Source organism: Siphateles boraxobius, unplaced genomic scaffold, assembly GCF_051911475.1.
Source record: "Siphateles boraxobius isolate OS27281-9 unplaced genomic scaffold, OSU_SipBor_1 7, whole genome shotgun sequence".
Classification (NCBI taxonomy): Eukaryota; Metazoa; Chordata; class Actinopteri; order Cypriniformes; family Leuciscidae; genus Siphateles; species Siphateles boraxobius.
Genome location: NW_027509197.1, coordinates 20700432 through 20719876, shown reverse-complemented (window position 1 = coordinate 20719876; position 19445 = coordinate 20700432). Strand labels below are relative to the sequence as shown.

At 37.0% G+C, this 19445-nt stretch overlaps 1 protein-coding gene across 3 annotated transcripts in view; it reads left to right on the top strand.

The window, feature by feature from the left end:
* Positions 1–18818, top strand: part of arhgap15 (Rho GTPase activating protein 15) — a 63113-nt gene extending 44295 nt beyond the window's left edge. For all 3 annotated transcript variants that reach the window (XM_077216200.1, XM_077216201.1, XM_077216199.1), the window contains 6 exons: positions 1182–1304; positions 3457–3555; positions 3647–3724; positions 4045–4179; positions 11225–11330; positions 17595–18818. In XM_077216200.1, the coding sequence (XP_077072315.1) occupies positions 1182–1304; positions 3457–3555; positions 3647–3724; positions 4045–4179; positions 11225–11330; positions 17595–17778 (725 nt within the window). In that variant the 3' untranslated portion in view covers positions 17779–18818. The remainder of the gene's footprint in view (positions 1–1181; positions 1305–3456; positions 3556–3646; positions 3725–4044; positions 4180–11224; positions 11331–17594) is intronic.
* The last annotated feature ends 627 nt before the right edge of the window (positions 18819–19445 follow it).

Below are 19445 nucleotides of genomic sequence, written 5' to 3'. Positions count from 1 at the left end.
TGATAAGGTAGTACCGACATTATCAGCTATCATTATTGCTTTGGGAGCTGATGTTTCAAATATGGTAAGGGGCCTTACATTTCCGCCACACGTTTAAGGTTTTTGGGCCAATCACAATGCACTGGATCGCTGGCCAATCAGAGCACACCACGCTTTTCAGAACGATGAGCTTTGTAAAAATCGACGCGTTTCAGAAAGGCAGGGCAAAGAGGAGAAACAATAATTTACAGTATGTGTAAATTAATGACTTTTTTTAAAAAACTAAAACCGCGTAAACACATTGCATTAAACCAAATACACAAAATAATGTTCTTTTTAGAACCATCTAAACCCCTAACCCCTTTAATTGTCATTAATCAATACTTTGTCATGCTACCATATAAAAATCATAATGGTCCTTAAAAAAAGGATTCATGATTTTTAAGCAAAATATAATTCCTTTTGATTTGGGGGTGAATTGTGACCTGGACATGATTTTGCACGATTCATTCTTATGATTCATTTTTTCATCACTTCTTCCTGCGACTGTGTTCACATTCTGAACAGGAAGCACGGCAGCACCTTGACCACATGCAGTTAGGTTACTGTAAAAAGAACATCTGCGTCTGGAATAATGTGACAACTATAATAAAATGCAGACACGTTACCATATCTCATCTCATCATTTACCATATGAGACAGAGACCAACAGAAGCTGAATTTCAGACAATATATATGACTGTTTGGAACTCCACTGGGATGTTGAGTAAGATGGATTCAGTCTGCTCTCTGTCAATCATTATTATAAATTACAAGCTCTCCAAGCGCTTCTGTCATTGGTAATTGCAGCATTTTCTGCCCTGAATGAGTATCAAAGAGAATTCATTTACTACTGTACCGAATACTGGGCAGTAGCTCCGAACGCTCGCTAGTCACATTCTAATCACTGGACTTGTCAAGATGGTGTAATATTGACACTAACATTGGCCGGAATTAATAAATAAATGCTGTGGAATTAGATATTCACGTACACTGGAGAATATTTCAACTGAAGTAGCTTTTCTTGTGTGCTTTTGAACAATGTGGAGAAAGGAGACAGTCTTATTTGCATGAGGAGGACTTGCACAAAGACAGCCTCAAAAGAATGTGGCAAGTGTTCAGTGACAGCATTGTTCCTGTGTCTCCTCTGATCCCCCGCACAGTGTTCAAGCTGAATTACAGCGCCTCAGACAGCGCGGACAAGAATGGAGTTAAGAACAGACTGAAGAAGTTCATCTCCAGACGGCCTTCCATGAAAACCCTACAGGAAAAAGGCATTATTAAAGGTGAAAGATTTGACATGTGCGCTCCATACATTAATGTGATGCTCATTGCCAACTATCAGTTTCAAAAATCCAACAATTTGGTTGTATTCATTTAACAACTCTGCCCAGTTGTAGCCCAGTTAATATTCATAATTACATGCTACACAATTGCAGGTTACATATTACGTGATGACATACGAATGTGCAATCTTAGGACATTCGTTTATTTTGGCTTCCATACGGTTTCCATATTAAACACAACTGTGACCCAGTTAAAAAAGAAAAGGTAGCAAGACAGTCTTTTTCATTTACACATTATTCCAGTTCAACAAGCAATCCCTGATGCGAATTCTTAAAGACTGTAACTAATTTATTTTATTCACGGCATACACCAAACGTAACATTAAAGGATATTTTAAGCATACTTGGAACTCTCGGATAAAGGTAATGATATCTTTAATTTCTTCTGCTGTCAAAAAGACCCTTTAATGTAGTATCTGTGGGGGTAAATGGTAGATCAAAGAGGACAATATTAAGGGAATGAATAAAACTACTGTGGGATTAACAGAGTAGTGCAGGTGGCTCCTAACACAGTTATCACTGGCAGAGCTCCAAGGCGAGCTAGCCCGCTAAACAACCATCTGATATTAGGAACGTTCCATATTGTACCGATGCTTTTTAATAGTAATTTATGTAAAAAATGCCCCTCCTGCCAGATATTTCTCTAGGAAAGTTCTGAATGCGCATTTGTATGCAAAGGTGGTTTGCTTGCAGTCATTTATGCATTTAGCACATCGCCACTTCTCCCCCATTCCTCGCGGGTGCCGAAATGAGAGCAGGACATCTTTGATGTTCCAGAAGCCTCTGGGACAGCTCGCCCCGGTCCTATATGAACTCAAAAAGCCAAATGATGAGGACATTTACACCTCTACGCTTACAACAGTAGTTTTGCTCATTATGGAGCGTTCTGATCTTTGAAATATGACTGCCCCAAAACATTTCACTTTGCATTTCATCTGTGAAATTCCTGGGTCACACTTTACATTATATTGCTTGTATATTGCACCTCGTAATCTGCAATTAGTTTTGAAGCAGTTTGTAATTACTCATTGCTATTATCTGCAGCTGTAAAAAATAATTTATTTTTTTAAACAACTAATTAATTACATGATATGCTGATTAATTAAGCACAGATACTTTTTAGATATTTGTTGAAAAAGCCCCCAAATGAAGATAATTTAAGACATTGAGGTGGCAGACGAGTAAATAATTGAAAAGACAATACAAAGAAGTCAACATATTTGACATTTATTTTCTATATGATTAACATAAACTAAATGAAAAAAAGTCTTGCACCGTGAGTGAGTGGCACAATTTTAAGATGCTAAGTTAAATTGAATGCATTATTTTTCACAATTAATTGTACCACATAATAATCCTGTTGTTTTTCACAATAAATAGTACTAAATAAATACATTAAATCTATAGATCTACTGTTACTATCCTAATTAAAAATAACATTAATTATAATTATTGTTATAAATTTTACTTTATTAATAATGTTAGTATTTATTTTTGTATTGGTATTATTATTATTATTATTAATAATAATTACATTTACGATGTTATTAATTACTATTGTTTGTTCATTGGCCGGAGAGACTGAGCCTGGTTTCTGCCAAGGTTTTTTTTTTTTTTTTTTTTTTCCATTCTTTCACCTGATGGAGTTCTGGTTCCTTGCCACTGTCACCAGTGTGGCCTTTGGCTTTTGGCTTGCTTAGTTGGGGAAACTTACTATTTAATAATATTATTGATCTGCCTGCATTGACACCATTGTATGAGAACTGAACTGAGATGGATGATGACATCACTGTTTTCTCGAGAGCGGCTATATAGATAAATTAACTAATCACTTTTAATACAACAGAAAGGAACCATCAATGAACTTACTTAAGCTGGACTATAACACTGTTTTCTTCTAGATCTGCTATACAGCCAACAATCTGTATTGTAAAAATCACTATATAATAAAAGGTGACTTGACTTATTGATATTGATAATTTATATTAATGAATGAACACCTGTGACATGGACACTGAAATACAAAGTGTTAGCAAATCCAACTTTAGCATTATACATTTGTAAATATTCTCACTGACACGTTTTTCCATAGACCGAGTGTTTGGATGTCACATGTTGACCCTGTGCGAGAGAGAAAGGACCACTGTGCCCAGATTTGTCAAGTTGTGTGTGGACGAAGTAGAAAAACGAGGTATGGCTCAAAAAATTATCCTTTAAAAAAAAAAAAGGGGGATGTTGTTTTTATCACATGCCTGGCTGACTAACCTACCCCAACCTCACAGGCCTGGAGGCTGATGGGATATACAGGGTGAGTGGCAATTTGGCAGTTATCCAAAAACTACGCTTCATAGTTGACCAAGGTGAGTTTAATTCTGTACTTATCTATTATCAGTGCTTGGTTTAAGGCCAACAGTTGCATCAGTGTTCATCTAAATGTCATATTATTGTTTTAGTTCTAAAGGGTTAGCTGAAAGGTATGAATTAGTTAGTTTGTAATAGGTGCCACAAATTGTTTGATAAGGATTTTCAGTGTGGTTTGATATGCAGTGAAATGCAGGCAGGACAATGTGCTCGACTCTCAAGGGGCGTATTAACATTGACATAATGATTAGCATTTTTTAATTTCCTCATCAAATGACTGTTGTTTTAATTCTCTGACTCTGTCTCTCTGTTTCCCCAGAGGAGGAGCTTGACTTGGGCGACAGCCAATGGGAGGACATCCATGTCATCACCGGAGCGCTAAAGATGTTTTTCCGTGAACTGCCAGAGCCCCTGTTTCCCTTTCGCTTTTTTGACTTGTTTGTGGAAGCCATTAGTAAGTAGTGAAATCGATACGAGCAAATCAGCATTATTGCTGTAAATATTTGGGATTAGAACCTTAAAATGCATTACAAGGAATGATTAACCTTTCCCAGAGATGTTTGACTTCAGAAAACTCAAAATGTGCTCAAGTATTCCACGGCAACGTCAAGTTATTTCTTATTCATAGTTTACAGCTTAGGTCCTCCTAACTGTAATATAAGCCACGGATAGCTAAACCGCTTGCCACTCTTCGGTTGAGTTGTGTTATTTGGGATTGACCCTCTTAGACGCATTCTTGCAGATCTGTCAGCCAAAAGGGGTCGCTCTTTGACAGGGAGGTGCTGAGATCATTCAAACTCCCAGTTTGGGGAATGGGGGAATTTCTCAGGCCAGAGGGCAAAGTCAGGGCCTGTGGTCCAGACAGAAACTGTCACCAGACCGGCCTTAGTGTCACGTGTAACCTCCCTCCAGCAGCACAGAGCAAACTCTGGGCCTCATCTCGAGCGTCCAGCTGACGCCAGTGTGTTTCTCTTGGGCAATCTACCTTCTGGAAGGCACGTACCTTCTGAAATATATGTATGTACCTTTGTGCTTGAAACAACATTTGTCCTGCACTTTTGTTTTACGACTTGTTCGATTTCTGACGCCCTGTTAGTTTTAAAACAAACACTTTCAGATTAGTGGCCGTGTGAACTACAGAGTGGCGATAAACTATGTACTAAGCCGTATATGGGCATGTAAATAGAGAGTTAGTTTAGAGCAAATAGGGAGTGCAGAACATTGTAGGAACAATTGCAGCGTTATGGTCCTAAACACTGTGAACAGGAATGAAGGATGATCAGTTTAGAGCACACTCAACTCCCCTTTCTAATTTATTTATAAAAACAGCTATATATTTTCATGTATAAAGACTTACACTACCATCCAAAAGTTTGGGGGCAGTATTAAAAAAAGAAGAATTTAATACTTTTTCTAAAATAATTTTCTCAAAATTTTAGACTTCAAAATTTTCCCTTGTGGCCCCATGGAGGGTATGGTTTCGGATACACAGCGAATATAAAGCATCATTTTTGTAAGGTCACCCATTTAGATCTCACCTCCAAATTTAATTGTAATTATTAGTTTTTTTGCATTTTTAGCGTGACCAGTCGGAATCCCAGAAATCATGATTGTTTTCACATAGCTTTCCAGAATTCCCCGTCAATATTTTGTTACTGCTACAGAGTCACTATGTCTACGCTGTTTAGGGAAATCAACCTATAAACGGCATACTTGTTTTATTTTAGCATTGTAGTTTGATTTTCACAAGTTTGTTTACATCAATGAAGATTTTATATGATCAGAACCTTGATCTGAGGACCAAAAGGCCAGTGTGTTCACTGTAATAAGTGCAGGGCTATCATTATTAGCACTGCATCTTACAATATCCCCACTGGAAGAAGACATGCGTGAGACAGAATGGGAACAGGCCTGGGGTGATGTTGTAATTTTCTAATAAATATTTACTCGCGCCGCATGTAGGCCAGAGCACCGCAAACTGTTTGTATCCAATTAATCAGTAGATGAGCCTGATCACTTACAGATAGTGTTTAGACAACTAATTATTACTGTAAAAGGCCCCTAATAGCAGGAGGTATAATTAGTTCAACCTGCAACATGTCTCACAAAAACAGAGTATGCGTTAAGACCATTTACTGTACTAGTCGTGCTGTATACTGTGAATAGGTAAAAAAAAATCATCAGTGTAACCTAATTTATATTACTTTTTTTTACTTGAATACAATGAGTTAATTTATATATTACAATAACTAAACAACTAAACATGTCCTTCCATTCCTTGTACTGTATGACATGTGAACCAGATGTAACATTGACGTATTGTGATCACTTTCTTGACTCATTATTTGATGAGGCTCCCAAGATCTTTTTGCAGAAAAAAAAACGAGAAGTTACAGTTAAATAAATGCAAAAAAAATATATATATATATATAAATTTATATATTTATATTTATTTATATATGTATATTAGCTGCCTTTTATGCGAGAACAGTCTACTGCTGTAGAACAGGACTGTTTACACTGTACACTTGGGAAATGTAACTTGCTGGCACAAAGTCTTGATTTCTAGTATGTAGGTTACCAAGCTCCTCCCCTGTCTGTAATACTGGAATGGTTTAATGAATCTTGCAGCTCATCTTACATTTCATTTTCTGAAACTGTCCAACAGCCTGTTTCATTGATCTCACCAGATCACTGACAAGCAATTTCAGTGAATCCTGCAGATATTTGAGTGGCTCAGGTCTTCTGTATTGGTCCATCACTGTCAGAAGAGGGCAGCTTCTCTAACCATGGCTGCCCTTTATTTGGGTGGTATTAACTAAAGGTCTCTGGAACGGTACTTTGGACAAGGATCCATTCAATTAGGACAGCTGCCCAATCACAGACTGCTTCTGGAAGTCTTTGTGGAACTCAAACTCATTTAGGCTTATTGGACGTTTGGGCAAATTATTCATATGTAATCTTCAGGCTTAACACTCAACATTTAAACGGCCCCTTCTCTCACGATTTGTGAGAAGCTCTGAGCACATTTCATCTTCTCACTTGCAATGTATGTTTATGCCCAATATGTGCTAACTCCCGCAAATCAACATTTGGGCTTCCCAGGGTCCTCAGGTGAACAGTTGGCCTAATTTTCCATTCTTTCACTCAGTGCCTGTTGTGGATGTGGCAGGCACCAGCTCTTGGCTCACGATGGACTAAATCTATTATTCATATTGCCTGGTATCTTAGCGACATTGTCCTGCCACCTGTCCAATAGACAAGCTCGCCTTGTTATACAAAGTGAAGACATACTTGTTGACAAATGGCGGCTTTGTTCTCCGGGCCCACACACACAATCCAACGTTTGTGTAGTAATCTGGAAAGTTCGTTCAGATGGACTGTATCGTTATATCACATTTGAAGATGACCAATTGCATATTTTAAAAAACTAGATCGTAACATTTTCAAGTTTGACTTTTAACATTATTTTATATGAAACTTGTCACAATGGTAGTGTGAAATGTGCTGAAATAATTCCAATCAGAGCTGCGTCAGACAGTACATCTGTCATAACATAATTGTTTGCCTATTCTGATGTTATGCTCTTTCAGCTGACAGTTCAAACTTCAGCCTGTGAATCACAAGTCTTTACATTCTATGCAGCTTTCCTCATTTGTGCAACGTGGCCTCATTGCCATGCAAAGCTAGCATGCAGAAATATTTTCAAACGCATAAATCTCTTCCCAGTCTCTATATTTCATCAAGAAGTTTTTCATGTTTAATAAATTACAGCGCCGATCCTCTAAGACTTTGTTATTCATAAAGCAAAGTATTCAATTGGGATACATTTAAAATCTTAATCATAACCTGCAGGACTATTTGCAGTGTGCTAATATTTGCCTTGACGGGGCTTAAAGAAGCCCGCAGACAAAGCTCGCAGATGGGCTTATCCTGAGAAGCAAAGCTGTACTGCAGTGAAAGATGGTCTCATTGTTTGTAATTGGATTATATTCACAGATTTTTGTAACCAAAAGTACATCTTTTCTTTACTGTACATCAGCTCTTTTCACAAAACAATGATACTCTCCGTTTGATTTATAGAGTTTACACTGCAATGACACATTTGTGCAGCCATTGGTGCATACAAAACGTTTCATCTAAAGTATAATATAAAAAATTGACATCCTGTTTTGTCATTTAACAACTGAAAAACACATTTGCCAGCAATTACTAATGATACCTATAATTAAAAAAATAATAATTTTGAAAATAGTACACCAGATTTATCTCTAAATGGCAGTTTCATCAGCATTTATTTTAGCTCTGTACGGTAATAATGCAAAAATGTATGCACAAAAAATGCTAAATGTGCACTATTTTTTTAAATTATAATATATATATATATATATATATATATATATATATATATATATATATATATATATATATATATATACATATATAAAATATATTTTTTTATCCATGCACCTTTTGTGTTTTTTCATATAATTTTGTATTATTAAAATACATACTAAATTGTAATTGTATTTATTATATGATTTGATATTATATTATTATAGTTGAGTTTTTAAACATAAGCTTGTGTGCCTGTACTTTCACAATAGCTTTATAAAAATATAAAAAAAGGCATGCATAATGGATTTGATCTAAGAATATCCACTGCATGCCTTCATCAAAACATTGCCTTCATTTTGAGAGTAATCCCCTTTGATCAGAACACTGTAAGTGTAATGCTTACCACGGTGAATTCATGCTGATTTAGGGTGTAGGCATTTTGAACGTGTTTTATATTAATGACACTGTCCCACCATCTGTCCAAAATACAGGACAAGGGACCATCTCCAATATGCTAGCCACCAAAGGCAAAGTAATTAATGACAGCAATAATGCCAACAATAATGACTAGATTAAATATTTTACAGGCCGACTGCCATGCAGTGTCAAAGCCAAAAGAAAGCTAACGGCCTCCACTGAGATAATGCTTCAAGAGAAAGTCATATAAAAAAGATATTGCTTAAATAAAGTAATGACTGAATGTTGATGAAAACTGTAGTGAGGATTTATAGTTCATAACACACATTGTTTCACTAATTGTGTGGCATTGACATTAAACATACTGTGTTAAAACATTATTATTTAGATAATAATCATCATTTGCATGATTTTGAGGACTAACGTTGTAACTTACTCCATAAAAAAGTACAAAACCGTGTCCCTCTGCTAGTGGTACCTAGACGAGCGGGTCAGAGATTCACTCTCTGTCCTAGAACATGGTCTCTGTCTGTGCTCAATTGACAGACCTGGCATCTGACAGGGGCATCTGCTCGCCGAGCCTGTGCCAGCGCGGTGTATACACGGAGACATCTGCTCCATTAGTGCCCAGGGGGCATCCTGGGCAGTACAGTAGACTGGGGGCATAACTACTGCCAGCTCCCTTCCATAGCACATCCCATGAATAGCATGGTGTAGCTGTTAGCCATCCTCAGTAGGAATAACCAGTGATGTTTCTTAGAGGGAGGAAGATTTTGCTCTGTTCAAAATGTGTAGACATGCATAATTGATTTACAACAATGCAATTTTCTATTATTATGATATTTAATCAATAATAGGTACAGTATCATTTGATGGTGCATTTTTAACCTTAATGGGTATCTATAATAAATTGCATGCTTTAAAACATATTTGGTCAGCATGAAAACTTTCTCTCCCGTATGAAAAGTATAATATATAATGTCAATAGTATATTGTAGATGCCTGTATGTGTGCATGTTTAAATTGACGGTGTGAAGCAATTTTTGTGAAAACGTTATTTAAAGTAGAATTTGTAAGCATTCTATATGAATGTCTTAAGTATGAAAAGATGAATTAATCAAAATGTGTCAGAATACAATTGTTTGAGTAAATTGATCAAATGTGACAGTAATGATTTTTAGATTGTTACAAAATATTTCTATTTCAAATAAATGCTGATTTTTTAAAACTTTCCGTTCATCAAAGAATAATGAAAATAAATAATTTTTCACAAAAAATTAAGCAGCACAACTGTTTTGCAATGTTGATAATAGTAAGTAATGTTTCTTGAGCCCCAAATCTGCAGTTTAAATTGATTTCTGGAGGATCATGTGACACTGAAGACTGGCGTAATGACTTAATTGCCATCACAGGAATAAATATATTAAAATAGAAAACCGTTATTTTAAATAGTATTATTTTTTTTACTGTATTTTAATGAAATACATGCAGCCTTTGTAATCATAAGAGACTTATTTTCAAAACATTAAAAATCTTACCGACCTCAAATTTTGGAATGGTAGTATATATATGTAAAGAACTTGTGACTTATAAGCTTGGAGGTCCGTTAATACTCTTTTAAACAAATCCGTTCTGGTGAAATTTGACCTGAGGGAGTTTGGAGTGCACACAGGTGGCTCCGTAAAAGCTCCATTTCAACATCTGCTCAGGTTCCATAATGATATTGATCAAAAGCATCGATTCAATTATTAAAATACCCTCTAATCCTCCAGATTCTTGTCAACAATAAATTACCCTTTTACTTATTTTACCATACAATCTTCTTCACATCAACAGTGTTTGAAATAATACAATAAGCTACATTACTATATCCATCATAATGGATTTAGAGAACTTCAAAGGGTCAAAGGTCAGGTACCGACTCTGATGTAGAACAGTCAGCGCACAGGTTGGTGCCTCTCAGGAGTTTGCCATGAGGTCATCAGCCATCTGACATGTAAAGAGCAGCAGGGTCAGGAGGTCACCGGTTACAGCTTGTGTTACAGCATAACAGCTTTTAATGGACGTGGACTATTGCGGACCATTAGCACTATTTGCATGTGCTTTCATGTAGGAAACTTGAAAACCTGTTTAGTCTTTGATTTTACAGATGGACAGGCCTATTTTTCTAGAACATCTTTAATTTCATCCATCCATGAGATACTGATTGAGACACTGAGATTGCATAGAATCGAAATAGTTTTGCTGAGGAGTGTAATAGTGTCAGATAACCGGGCAATTATATGAAATATATTTGCATAGCTTCATAACTACATAAGGTTTTAACTGCATAACACTGTTTGACTAAATGTTGATTGCTCCTTTTTGGTTGCTTAAAAAGGGATTATGTTATACATAAGGTAGAAAGAAAATTAAAACAGACATAATGAACAATTAAACATACCAAAAGTAAGAAGAAATAATCAGATAAATGGAGTAATCTATTCAATTACTGTACATATTAGCTGTCTGGTAAGTCAGCATTTTGGAATGGGACACATTCTGCATGTGGCCTTCTCGAGCATGTCTATATAATTATTAGAGAGAGGGATAATGGTCCAGTATTAGGGAAAATTTTGATGTTAGATGAGGTATGTTAATGAAAAAGTGATGGAAAAGACATTAACTTCTCTCTGAACCTAGAGGTTCAAATGAAGGAGCAATACTCAAATCAAAACATTTCATCATCTCTTCCTTGCCAACAGAAATTAAGGAGCCCACACAGAAGGTTCAAGCCATGAAGAAACTGATCCATCAGCTCCCCAAACCCAACCACAACACCATGAAACTGCTCTTCCACCACCTGAGGAGGTATGTCTCAATCCATAACACCAAATAGTAGGTCCCACAGGACTTTTTAGGGGCCTCTGAATCGTTTTAGGTGGGTGGATACCATCTACGTTGATAGTTTTCTTGTTGAAAGTCACGAGGAAGAAATTTTACACCATAAGTTGACCATTTGTGTTCAATTGAGAGATCTTTGAATTTTCCTCTCAGTGTCTGTTTTAATTATCTGAGCTTTATTGATATCTGTTGATAGCTTCAGAAAGTTTGTGCAAACTTTTTTCACAAACTTCTGTGGTGTGAAACCTTGCACTCCTTTCACTAATAATAGTCAAGCTCAATGAAAAAGACTTAGTTTGAAAGCATGTTTCTTTGCACGTCTCAACATATGAGCTCTCATTAGGCATTTCATTTTAGCATGTCTACATTGTGAAATTCCAAAAGGACTGACATTTACATGACTATCTAGTTATCTAATGACCTTGCTAGGCTTTCTTCATGAAGGAAATAGGGACACAGTTTTCTATATTAAGGAAATAAAGATTTTATTTTCATTTTTGGGTGAACAATCCCTTTGAGGACTATCTACCAAGTTACCAATCACAGGTTTTGTCTGCTCTGCACCACTAACTGACCAAAACCAAGCTAGACTATAAAGGGAACATTTTTACCATAAATTACAAAGACATTCTCTTCATTCAGTAGTTTTTTTCAGTGAGACCAACAATAATGCCCAATCTGAAAACGTTCTACGAAAGGCCTCAGTAAACAGGAATCAACATGAACAGAGGACTTAATATGAACCAGTGTGTGTGTGTGTGTGTGTGTGTGTGTGTGTGTGTGTGTGTGTGTGTGTGTGTGTGTGTGTGTGTGTGTGTGTGTGTGTGTGTGTGTGTGTGTGTGTGTGTGTGTGTGTGTGTGTGTGTGTGTGTCTGTGTGTGTCTGTGTGTCTGTGTGTGTCAACGCTCAAGTCCTTGTCCATGATAGCGCTACTGGCACAGCCAGAAGGCCATATGGCTAGTCTCCATCTCCCAGGAGGGGTGTTCTATCCCACTTTACCCTTCTGCACATTTACCACCCTGCACAGGAGGGCCACAGGACTCATCTCAGATTGATGAGCGCCCCCCCCCCTCCCTTCCCCCAATGGAACATGCCCTTTGGCACTAGTGCTAAAGTCTGTTGGGTTGCCCATGCCAGGTCTCCCAATCAGAAAACACTAATGTGTGACTGAAAGAGAGACACTCAATGAACGACAGTCGATTTCTAGACAGGAACATGATATTTGGAGAGTCTGAAAATGCACTGAAGAAAACTAGGTCTGGATTCCCTGATATAGCTTGGTGATTTTTTACATTTTTTTATTTCTGGTAAACATGCTACAACACAAACGTGCTACCTCCTCTTCTACAGTATTGGCCATGAGTTTTACAAATGCATTTGCCACAGCTAATAAAAAAATATATATATTATTTTATTTTTAAACATTATTCTCAATGTTTAACATTTAATATGGATTATTATTATATGTCATTATTGTAAATGTGTCTTGAGCTTTTTTGTGTTGTTTACCCCCTCAACTCTATCAAGGTTGTCATTGTATTATATTATATTATTCTGCATATTGTTTACCATTTAATATTGATATGGTTATTATTATTATTATTTTTAGGGGTAGTACTTTTATTATTATATATTTAATTACAGCAGATCTTATTTTTTCTGCAATTAGCAGGCTTTTTTTGTTGCAATTTGTAGTTTCGTCTGTCTTTACAGATGATATATGTACACATATATTCACTGTGAATGTAAATCTACACAAGCTGCCACTCTAACCTCAACAAAGTACTGTACCCCCATAGTTGGGAATCACTGTTGGTTTTGCAGCGTTTCCAAATCTGTAGTCATTTCTACACACAGGCACGAGGGTAAATCATTACCATAAATTCACTGAATGGCGGCATTACAAAATTCATTCAGCTTTTATTCTGCTTTCTAAAAAGCTGTTGCAGTGGAACTTGTGGTGACTCTGAAAATCCCTATAGTGCCACCAAGTCTGTTCCTTCTCCACAGCGACATTCTCGCTGCTCCTTTCTCTCACTATTAGAGCAATAAAGTGCTTCGAATCCAAAGCACAGTGCCTTGCTTTGTGGGTACCACACCCTGGCCAAGTGATGTGGTTCTGTTTATTTTATATTCTCACTTAAGTCATACTTGTTTCTGTCTACTGGTTTCCCTCTCTAAATATCAGGATGACTTTCCCATGAATAAAAGCAAGGAATGTGTGGTCACAGTGAATTAGGTTAAAGTGTGTGTTGTATCTGTTGTCTTAGACAAATGCAGTCATTTTGAAGTCTGGAGTAAGATGAAGAAAGAACAATGAGGTTATAGGTGTCATGCAGCTTATGGTACAGTGCATAAAATAGTATTGATAATAATGCATACATAATTAGCATGTTTTGTCAAGCAACTTTGGCAGCTGTTACTCAATATCTGCTCAAATGTCACTTTTCGCCTATACACTTCCTGTCTTTCTCCTCTTAAACAGGTATAGTTAACTGAAGCGTCTCTCTGAACTCCTACTGTCATGCCTTTGTAGGTTATATTTTGCGCTGACTTGGCTCATCTAAAAAGTGGTGAAAGTCAAAAGCTCTTTGTTGTGGGCGCTTTCAATGCCCGCATGGAACCAATGTGCATTTTTTTTTTCTTTTGGTCCGTGGAGCCTGGATTCAATAACCAGTTGTGTGCTCGCATTGTGATGATGTGGTCAAGGCAACCAGATTTTCTTAACAGTACACTTGCTCAGTAGTGCTATTTATGCCATTTTTTGTGGGAGGTTTTGTCACCACCGCTCATATTTCCCGTTTACCACAAGTGATTTAAAAGGCCACAGGTTTTGTTTTTTGTTAGTAATTCAAGGTTCCGTTTGCCTTTGTGCTGGGAAAGAAACCTGGAGAAACCTCTGATCAGGAAAGCCAAGAAAAAAAAATTTCTTCTCATCTATGTTTGGTGTTTCTTAAATTAGATTGAAGAGAAGTGCTGCTGTGCAAATTTTGATATGCACAACAACTGTTTATGCACAGCAATTTATTACCTTTTATGTGGCAGACAGGAAATAATAATAATAAACAATAAATAAAAAAAATCTGAATATTGTGAGTGGAAAATCAAAGTCACGCTCAAGCCCACCTGATAATTCAGTCAAAGCCGTCGTCTTATAACACGAAAATGACACAGTTTAAAGCTTGGAGCGATTCTGTAACCCCCACCCCACCTCAATTTATTATTCGTCCCATGATTCTTCAGGAGCCAGTTAGGCTGACCCAATTAGCACTGGCCTCCTAGGCAGGGAATGACGGCATTGTGCGTTATCCTCCATTTCCTGTCATGCCCCGCTTGTAAACGAGATGCTAATTAATAACCATTGGCATCTTGAGCCGTACACGTCGGCTTATGTACGGGATATCAATGATTTGTCAGATTCAACCAAGCGTAACGCAGTCACCTCCGGTCAAGCTGCCCACAGCCTGGCCCTTACCCAGACACCAGAGCAACTTCACCGGGCTCCAAGTCAGCTGATGGTTTAATGAGTGTATTTTGCCATAAATACCCAGATACTGAGGACCAGATTGCATCCTTCCCTTTTCCAAATCAACAAATTTCTTTACTGAAAGTGTTCATTTAGATGAGGTGTACAAAGATGCATTATCTTACATATCCCCTTACCAGTCGCCCCCCTTTTGGCAATCGAGTGCAAAATCACATACCCATAATAAAATGGTTGTTGCTAAGGAGTCCTTCTGACTACACACAAAACCAAGGTATCATTTAAAAGCTAACACTTGACAGTTTACTGTGAAATACTCAGAAGTGCTCTAGCAATTACTAATAGAGAGATAAAGCAGCTCAAAAACAATGCACAATTTGTTTTAATGTAAAATTCGGGATCACCAGTGATCCCTGCGGCTCAAGGGGATATCTGGGGATAAGTAGGTGATAGACATTATTTTAACACAAGATGTTGTTTTAAAAATGATAATGGGGTATATATTATAAACACACACACACACACACACACACACACACACACACACACACACACACACACACACACACACACACACACACACACACACACACACACACACACACACACACACACACACACACACACACACACACACACAGGTTTCCATGTTTTATGGGGACATAGTCGTAATGATTTTTATACTGTACAAACTGTATATTCTTTCCCCTTACCCTAAACCTATCCCTAAATACAACACTCACAGAAAACGTTTTGTATTTTTATATTTCAAAAAAAAAAAATTTGTTTGATTTATAAGCTGTTTTCTTCATGGGGACCAAAAAATGTCCACACATGGTAACAAATTACTGGTATTACTATCCGTGTGGGGACATTTGTTCCCCATAAAACAGGGAATTCCAGGTACACACACACAGACAGACAGAGAAACAGAAATATAAAAATAAATGTGTTTTTATATTTAATTTTTTAAATGCATTTTATATATTTATTTATATTCATACATGATTTTGTTTTTATGCATGATACTTAGGTCATTTTTGGTGATAGACATTGTTAATACAAACTTATTTTAATAATAATAATAATAATTTATAGACATTTATAGACATATATACAATGTTATATTAATGTTATATTATTATTAATATAATAACTATCATTACATTATATATTATTATATTATTTTAGAACAAAAAAATTAAATATATTATATATATATATATATATATATATATATATATAGAGAGAGAGAGAGAGAGAGTTACGAGTTAGTTATATATGTTTACACGTTTTTTTATATGTATTTTATATTTTTTGTTAAAAATGTTTTGAAATTCAAATGAAAATATATGTGCGCTCATGTGTTTTTTTATTTTAATTAAAAAAAAATTGTGCATTTTATATAATTTAGATATATCATTTAAATATGCCACTCAAGACAAGTCATCTCTTTGATGACGGTGTGTTTACAGGCTGAAGAACAGAATTACTTTTTTTTTGCCTGCTAGAAAGCGTCTTTGTATTGCACTTCTCAATATGTGATACTACTGTAATTGAAAATGATAATGACTGTAATTAAGCTTCTATCATCATTTTAATCGATCTGGCATTACTGATAGCAGGGATGAATGTGAAGGTGGGGGGTGTGGGGGTCATGTATATAGTGGTGTCACAGTGGCATAATTACCAAAAAAACACTAAAAGGTTCAACAAAAAGCTTCATATTTAATGTTTTGAAAAATCACTTCGGGAAATGAAGTCTCTCTCCTTAAGATCATTAGCAGACCATTAGCAATGGCAGCCGAGATCCTTACATCATAGTGTGCTAATTAGGTTAAAATGCTCATGGCAGGACAAGCGTCTAGCTGTGATGTACAGGGGAAACGAAATGGCCGAGGTTAATTATACACATTAATGGGGAATTATTGCGAGCGCTTGGCCTGTCTCTTAAGTTGTGTTTCTTAGCTGAAATGGCTTCCCAAAGTCCTAATAACACACGCGGGAGGACGTCACATGTAGCACCATCATTACCTCTGTACAGCTGAACGTGTCTAGCTGAGGAAGCCTGTGCGTGCATATTTTGACAACAACACGGGGATTATAGATTGTTGAACTGCATTGCATAATTGTAGACCATTATTTTGATAGATGTGACCATAAATGTAGATGGCACAGGATGTCGGTTACACTACGGTACAATATACGTGAGTGCAGTAAACCCAACACACTCCTAATCAGTACCTTTCAGGACTGGGCCGCTGTAAAACCATGCAAAGTTTACTTCAAAATGTTAAGCCTGCTTCCCACCTCTTAGTCAGGATCCCGTTGACAACTTGGAAGGCAGCCCTCCACCACAATCCCTCCCCCCCGAACCACCCACCCTTTCCAGGCCTCAACCCATAACAGAGCCAGAGGGCTCCAATCTGGCTCCTTCTAAGAGTCCTCCGATACCCCAGTATTGATTGTCTCTCCACCATAGCCAAACCTCAGCTCAGAGACATTCTGCTAAATGTGCGCTTAGATGCCTCCAAAGACCAGGCACAAGTCCTCAACAACACCCTGCCGATGGTCCGTCACCGATGTTCTGAGTAGGTTTTTATGACAGGAAACGTGCACACTTTAAGCTTGGAGTAAATGTTTGTGCTTGTACGCCATTGTCAGTTCTTCCATTAAGGATCTTCACAAGAAACTACATTCATTGCTATCGTATTACATCAATGATCCTGTGTTTTTCTGTTTTACAGAGTCTTGACGGAGTCAAAGAAAAACTTAATGTCAACCCAGGGCATCAGCATTGTGTTTGGACCGACTCTCATGTGGCCCGAGTTTGAATCAGGAAACATGGAAGTCAATATGGTGTACCAGAACCAAATAGTGGAGTCCATTCTTATTGAATGTGTGGAGATCTTTGGACCAGGGGGCATGTAAAGTGACCCCAGAGTATTCTGGAAAGGGACTGCCAAAAAACGAATAAAAACATGTTGGTTGGCTGGCTGGATGTTACGCCCATGTAAAATAATTTCTTGCTCCTTTGCCATTTGAAAAAGATTTTTTAACAGTCACATTTATAATTTTATATATAATTTTAATATATAAATTTATATTTTTATTTTTGTATAATGCAAATTTCACATTGTATCATACCTGAAAACATCATTGACAAAGTTGAAAAGCTGTATATTTGTAATAATATAAATGGTAGGGAAATAAAGTGGTTTTGTATACTGATATTTCGTATTAGATCATTTTAATTTTGGATGTAGGCAATTTTTGCCAGTTTTTTTGTGAAACTGTTTTTTGGCAGAAACCTGAGATGATAAACCAGGGGCCTCCTTTATAAAACGTGAGTATTCACAGATTTGAACTCCGAGTGTGCGTATGCTACATTCCACAGCAACGTTCATATTTATAAGAAAATACTTGCTTAAAAAAAAATGCTTGGCGCCACGTCTAAGGTTAGCGCCAGGTTCTAATCCGACAAGCACTTTTCCCTGTGGCAGAGAGTCGGAGGATTGCAGGTATTTGGAAATCTAAGCAATTCCTGCCGCTCCACATTCTCAAGTAAAGCATTTGAACGTTGACTGGTGCTCTTTTATATGTTAATGACATTAATTAAGTTGTGTTTACAAAATGGAGATCTGAAACCATTCAGCTGCACAATTTCAAGATCATTTGCGATTTAAAAATGTCACATCTGGAAGAGATGCGCATGTTCGTTTTCTGAATCACAGGTACGCACATTGTAAGATTGAACGTGAGCTCAAACGTTGGATGGTTTCTACGCAATATTTCATAAATGAGGCCCCAGATCTTGTGGTTATTTTCTAGCAGCGCAGACTTGCAACAGGTATTTGCTTTATTATATTGCGACGTTGTGTTTTATTAATGGTAGTTATAGCCTACATGTATTTGGTTGTTTTTATTTTGTCAAATTATTTTTCATTAAAACAGTAAAAAAAAATATATATATGCCTTTCAAGAATATTTCATGTTGTATTAAAAAGTCTGAATTTTCTGCCTTTACTACTTTACTTCTGCACCCTCATTCTGTCACTCGATGGGCTCTTTGCATTGTCAGATAACGTACAGTGTGATCACATCGGTTTCTAATCAAACTGCCAAAGTCCTCTCCAATTCTCGAACAGCAGTCTCTTTTTATTTGCTTCCCGCAGGCCAGTACTGAGACTGTCTGTATGGAATGTGTTTTTAATTCCATCCCAAAGATAAGAGAGAGTCTGTAATTACGGGAAGAGCCATCCATCCTTGTAGCATTTTCCCTGCATCAGATCCCTCATAGTTTGGCATCTCGAGCAGTAATGATGAAGGGGTACTGGAGGAACAGGAGGGCGACATAAACCAGATTTGCGGGCTGTGTGTCTTTCTAAATCTCGACTGAAAATAACGCAGTGAAATGAGCTGCAGCTTTTAGTGACCTCTCTGGCACAGCTGCGCTTCACTCTGGGACCTTAACGAGTTCGGCAGGCCACCAAGACCTTCGTCTCAGAACCCTTTAAAAGAAACACAGTTTTTTTTGGGGGGGGTTCTTCACAAAAAGTGTACAGAAAACGTGGATCTTGTATTGAAAGCATTGGCTT